Here is a 5,858-nt window from a genome sequence, read left to right on the forward strand (position 1 = left end):
AAGTCATCTTTGCCTCTTAGTCCTTTGAAAGGCTTACTAGAATGAGACTATCTAACAACATTTTCAAACTAGTTTCTCTATATCTCTTGTCACATTTTCTTCTTATGCTTTAGGTATTCAAAATTTACTATGTCCAATTAATCTAGATATCATATTTGATCTATTCCACTCCGTCAGATTCTTTGACACTATTTTGTTACATTATTGCTAGTGTTCAAATTCCCCCTGATCTCAGTCAGTCCCCCACTCACCTTTTTGACCATTCCCTATGCAGCCTCCTTGTCCTTGATCTACTTTCATACAACCCCACATTGACTCATTATTGGTTTCTTTGATCTGTCGGTCCAACACCCTATTTCCTCTAAAATAAAACCCCAACATATCTCCATTTCTTGATCTTAGCTCAAATTTTAGTTTTAATGGAGGAGTCATCATCTTCAGCTTCACAAGGAGAGCTAATTTCTTCATCTTCAAAATCTGTTTCAAGAACTGGCACTCCAAATATGGTTATGGGAAAACATCGTCTGGTTGCTGCAATTGCTTCTCTCAATCAGCAAATCCAGATCATTCAGGTTATTATTTTCTCCAATTTTTCTGTGTTTTTGAGGTTTTTATGTTTTTTCTTATTTGGGAATTTTGTATTGTGATTTTTAGGATGAATTGGATCAACTTGATTCATTTGGTGAAGCCTCCATTGTTTGCAGAGAGTAAGTTATTATGGGAAAATAGAAATTAAATGACTTCTTGATCTTAGCTCAAGTTTTTGTTTTTTTTGAGAATAGGGTCCAGAATATCCAGCTGATGAACGTAGTAGAATTGCAGTGTTAGATAAGAATATTTTTATATCACATTGGACTAAAAAAAATAATAATCCAAGTAGCACATATTAGCGATAGAGAAACTAGATGTATTGGTTATGTACTCTACCAAAGTCACCTATACATGTCAATTGTCACTAAAAATCTATAATTTCTCATAATTCATGCTTAACTTAAGGAAGAGCATATCCGAGATACAAACTAGTTGAGATTTTGGTCTATTTCATATTGGTATTTACATTAGATAAGCTTGTTAGGAGTTTTTTAGTTTGCTTTGAAATTTGTGGTTAATAGAGTCGTACAAAACTTGTCGTGTTAGATAATTCCTATATAAATACAAATTATTGAGTGTTGGTCTTAGAGGAGCTTGATTAGAATAGAAAAGCAAAAACATGTTCTGTACTAACTTAATTGGGGTACGTTTATTTGGTTGCAGACTAGTTTCAAGCGTTGAGTTAATGCCCGATGCTCTGCTTCCAGTGTAAGATTTACCTTAATTTTGTGCTTTTACTTTTATCATTATTATGGCTTAGAGTTTCTAAATATTCTCCGCGACATTGTCAATAAAGAAAAAAATGCAGTGCAGTTTTGGGAAAAAGGTCCTTCAAGATATTCCCAAATTTTCCTGAATGTTTATTGAAAATTTACAAACAAAATAATTAAGTAGTTAACCGTCGATTATTCTCATTATACAAGGATTAAAATAAAGGGAAAGCAAGGGAAAATAAAAGGAGGGAAAATAGACATTTGTTAAGTGTACGTGGATGCAGAAGAAATTATGTTATCCTCTTCCTTATAGTTTTCTATATTAGGTATCTCTTTTAATTCTCTTAAAACAAATTGTAAAAGATTCTCAAAGAAAATAGTAATGCTTGCAGGACAAGAGGACCAATAAATGTTCATTTGGATCGATGGTTTCACGGAGCCAATGACTCAAGACGCAACAAACGCTGGATATGAAAATGAATTCAGAGTTAAGACCTTTATTCCTCACCAACTTGTAACAGAGATTAAGTAAAGCAATTCGAATAACTTCTTCTTTTTTGGTTTATTTTGTAATTAGAGGTATTAATAACAATGTTACCGAGTAAGGAGCCATGGCCCGTGGCTATTTAAAGAAACCTTTACTTCTTGCAAGGATTAAGTGGTTAAAGGTAAAGGAGCGGACCCATTGTCCATCGAGTTTCAAACCGTGCGCCAAATGGCCATTGAAAATTTGTCGGTTATCAGAAAAAAAGATTGATTTCAACCAGAATCACCTGTTCCTAGCATTCTCAGGCGCACTAAGATGTGGGAGACTATAGTTGAGGAACACTTGCCATAAGAACAAGCAGCAGTTCACCATTGAATAAACATACCGAACGTGATTGTTTAATGACGCATGAAATGTTTACACCACAAGGTTTAACAACACACAGATTTTGTCAAGAAGAATCAGAGACATTTATTGTTCCCTTTACTACCGCATCATCTAGAGTGAATTCATTACACGCAATCTACATATATTCAAGACTCCAAATCCAACTGCAGCATGGCTATGCTAATCAACATTTCTTCCTCTGTGGAACATGCAACGAATAACAAATACTACTGTTGCACTTCAGTTTCCCGAGCTGTAAGAGGCCTCACCAGATGATGAACCCTCTAGTTGTAGCAGCCTCATCTCCTCGTAAGCCCATTCGAGACCAGGACAATAGTGGAGTGGAGGATTGAACCTGGTATCATGTATGTTATCCGGCAAGAATGCACCATTTTTAATCAAGAATCTGATTGCTTTCCTCTTTCCTTTTTTAGCAGCATGATGGAGGGGAGTCCCTGAAACAAACAAAAAAGTTGACAGAGAATAGGGATAATGGTGACTAACTTTGATTTTGACACTGATAATAAGGGCAAAGCTGCTTTACATGAGTGTAGGTACTTACATCCACAGACACCCTTAGTTCGTGCATCAATATCGGCGCCTCTCTCAAGCAATTCATCCATAACTCGGAGGTGACCACCCTTAGCAGCAAGATGGAGTGGAGTCACACCAAGTGACTTAGGCCCCCCTGCAGTCACATTTGCATCCATGCCTTCACTAAGAAGTCTCTTGACCTGTTGATAAAACAAAAACAATCAGCATAACATAACCAATGGAAAGCAAGGCAAGTACATTACAGTGAGAAGAAAGGGTTCAAAAGGTAGGGTACCTCTCGGAAATGCACATGCATAAGAAATTCTTATAGTAGGTTACTTTATTAAAAATTAATGAAACAAATAAAAAAAAAAAGGTTGTCCGGTGCACAAATCATCTCGCGTTCACTGATGAAACAAATAAAATTTAGAAAAAGGAAGCCTGGGAAACAGAAAAAGTAAAGAAACTGATGCTTACTTCCTTGCTACCCATAGATCACTGCAACACATCCAGGGACAACACATTACCAATTACATTAAAAAATGAGCTGATAGTAAAGAGAAAAGCTATACTGTTCGATGAGATACTATCACGACCAGAAATCGAGTATGCTTACTGCAACCTACTCGCTCTGTCCCAGTGTTCGGATTTCGAAATTCAAACGAATTATTATTTCACCACAATATTTTCATATGAATGTTTTGAATTATGGAGTATTAATTATTGTGACTTATAGTACTTTTTATGCAGTTTCCAAATATGTAAATTTCATTTGGAAACACTTAAAGATTCTATATCTAAATACTCGGTCAAAATTAAGAAGTTTGAATCTAGAAAAACAAAAAGTGTCACAAATTGGGACAGAGGGAGTACTAAAATTTCTTTATCTTAGGGGGTCAATCTTATCACAGTACCTCACAAATTCTAGATTACAAATGGAAAATTTTTATTTTGTGCCTCACACAATAGAAGCTAGTTGTGTGAGGCCTCTTTTTTGTACACAACTTTGTGGTCCCAGAATTTTGTGGACACAAATGTGTGAGATAAAAGAGGCCTCACACAACTAACATAAGGTGAGCTTTAGCATAATGGATTCTAACTCACAGAAGTACATATATTCCAACATTCTATGTTCTTTTTCCCTAAGCTGTCATCTTGGTAAATACTCTATGATAAAAGGTGCAACTTACAAAACTAAATAGAAGCAGTATCATATATGCAGACATACTTCGCTTTGTCTCATCTTCTTGCCAAGTTCCTGTTATCATTAACTAAAAATCCATAAATAATTAACATGTCCCAAAAAAAAAAGCTCATACATCTAACACACAAATCACATTAAACACTATAAAACATAATAAAAGATGCAACACAAAAAAGAAAAAAGAGTACCTCTTTCAGGTCACCTTTACGAGCAACAATATGAAGAGGAGTCCAACCTCGATCATCCATATCACCTGCACTCATATCCAACCTCCTATACCTCCTACTTAAACCCAATCCTCTTTCTTGCATTTTCCTTTCTTCTTATTTTCCCTTTAATTAAACCATGCTCCAAAGTACAAAGTACAAACCCTTGCCGTGCCAAAAATTCCCTCACAATCAACAAGTTCTAATCTTTCCAATGCAATTGGTATTATTTTTTCAATTTCGCGAAAAGCCCAGAAGAATCTCGAGTAAATAAGGCCCCAAAAAGGTGACAATTTCTTAAAACCCTTCAAATTTACATGATTGAGTGGCAAAAAGAACCAAGAAAAGAAAATATCAAAATGGAGGAGGGCTTTAGCGAGAGGAATGATTGGCCAAGTTGTATGGAGCAAAAGGATTCAAACCAGGCCCAAAAACACGAAGATTAATGAGCTTAATCGCATTCACAGGCGAAGACGGAAGGAGGGAAGAGATCATCATACTGAACTTGATAATGGCCAAAAACAAACAAATATATTCAAGTTCTGGTAGTTACTATTACTGAATTGGAAGGAATCTTGAACCAATTTGGAATACGTTTGGCGGTTGCATATGTGTTTTGATGTAAGAATTGTTGTGAGCAAAAGCCAAAAAAGGTTTGAGATAAAACAGAAGCCCTAAATGTTGCAGGGAATGTTTCGGCACGGATGGCATAGAATTTGGCAGGATGTATATATAGTGCTGGGAGGAATTGGGCACCATACATTTAAGTGTCATTTGGTAGACCGTATAAGAATAATGCTGAATATGGTGTATTAGTAATGATGATATTAGTTATGCTGGTATTAGTTATGCTAACATATTCTTTATCGATTGTTTGGTTTGATGTACTAAAGCATTGCACAATTTCTAAAAGACTTGTTTGTTTACAAAAATATCATCATAACCAGTCCACATATCTTTTCTAAAGAAATATATGTTGAAGAATGTTTGTATATGAAAAGGGTTTAAATAAATTATTTGATTTGTCTATCTATATTGTAGTATAGAACTTAATATTTATTTATAAAATAGAAAATATGCTAAGTATTTATGTATTTACTAGGGATATAATTTTATTTCTCACTTTCTTGGATTATTTCAAATTTGCATTATATAATAACATATTTTAATCAAGTATAAATTTTGAAGGACATTTTTGTCTTTAACTAAGTTAATGCATGCATTAAAACTCATTGCATTGTTAATACCATAGTTTCTTAGCACTAGTTATGCATAGGATAATACCAAATATGATGTATAACTAATGCATATGTTCAAAAAGTGTACCAAACAAAGTATTACTAAGAAACAAAGTTGATGCATCCATTATTTTACCTAATGCATCCTACCAAACGACCCCTAATGCGTAACAAGTCCATGTTCTATTTCGTCCCAAATAATAGTTTAAGGTCTGATTATTTTTATTAAGGATAAGATATGTTAATCCCGTAAATATTTTAATATTAAGATAATATCTTTAACCTTGAACAATAAAAAAATTAAGAGTTATTACTTATGAATATATGAATGTATATAATTTTAATTGGTCATACATGAAATGAGATGTAACAAAAGCTTGTGTTTATTGCATTGGATGTAGTCAAGCCGATCCAAGGTCGCGCAAGTTTTGTATAGGCTCTTAATTATCCGCTCCCAAGGCAAAATTTTACGGGGTGTCCTATTTGTTCGTGTCCCCA

At 34.4% G+C, this 5,858-nt stretch overlaps 2 protein-coding genes across 3 annotated transcripts; one reads left to right on the forward strand and one right to left on the reverse strand.

Annotated features, from left to right (window-relative positions):
* The first annotated feature begins 274 nt into the window (after positions 1-274).
* LOC107800581 (guanine nucleotide-binding protein subunit gamma 2-like) lies at positions 275-1,939 on the forward strand. Its single transcript, XM_016623774.2, has 4 exons — positions 275-572; positions 655-707; positions 1,255-1,299; positions 1,697-1,939. The coding sequence occupies exons 1-4, from the start codon at positions 420-422 to the stop codon at positions 1,776-1,778; spliced, it is 333 nt and encodes a 110-aa protein (XP_016479260.1). The 5' UTR covers positions 275-419; the 3' UTR covers positions 1,779-1,939.
* Positions 1,940-2,170: 231 nt separating this feature from the next.
* On the reverse strand, positions 2,171-4,825 carry LOC107800580 (phytochrome-interacting ankyrin-repeat protein 1). Of its 2 annotated transcripts, XM_075230988.1 has the most exons (4): positions 4,105-4,243; positions 3,903-3,970; positions 2,741-2,912; positions 2,171-2,633 (listed from the first exon to the last, which is right to left on the reverse strand). In XM_075230988.1, exons 2-4 carry the CDS (start codon positions 3,936-3,938, stop codon positions 2,419-2,421), a joined length of 423 nt encoding a protein of 140 aa, XP_075087089.1. In that variant the 5' UTR covers positions 3,939-3,970; positions 4,105-4,243; the 3' UTR covers positions 2,171-2,418. The 2 variants fall into 2 exon arrangements, with proteins under 2 accessions (XP_075087089.1, XP_016479259.1); XM_016623773.2 differs by lacking the exon at positions 3,903-3,970 and having other exon boundaries at positions 4,105-4,825.
* Positions 4,826-5,858: the final 1,033 nt, after the last annotated feature.

Source organism: Nicotiana tabacum, chromosome 15 (genome assembly GCF_000715075.1).
Source record: "Nicotiana tabacum cultivar K326 chromosome 15, ASM71507v2, whole genome shotgun sequence".
Lineage (NCBI taxonomy): Eukaryota > Viridiplantae > Streptophyta > Magnoliopsida > Solanales > Solanaceae > Nicotiana > Nicotiana tabacum.

Bases quoted from the DNA above. Each gene is read 5' to 3' on its own strand.
- LOC107800581 (XM_016623774.2), top strand. From the start codon at position 420: ATGGAGGAGTCATCATCTTCAGCTTCACAAGGAGAGCTAATTTCTTCA. The intron at 708-1,254 runs GTAAGTTATTAT...ATTTGGTTGCAG, and splicing joins GCCTCCATTGTTTGCAGAGA to ACTAGTTTCAAGCGTTGAGT. The intron at 1,300-1,696 runs GTAAGATTTACC...TAATGCTTGCAG, and splicing joins CCCGATGCTCTGCTTCCAGT to GACAAGAGGACCAATAAATG.
- LOC107800580 (XM_016623773.2), bottom strand. From the start codon at position 4,227: ATGCAAGAAAGAGGATTGGGTTTAAGTAGGAGGTATAGGAGGTTGGAT. The intron at 2,913-4,104 runs GTACTCTTTTTT...TTTTATCAACAG, and splicing joins GTAAAGGTGACCTGAAAGAG to GTCAAGAGACTTCTTAGTGA. The intron at 2,634-2,740 runs GTAAGTACCTAC...TGTTTGTTTCAG, and splicing joins AACTAAGGGTGTCTGTGGAT to GGACTCCCCTCCATCATGCT.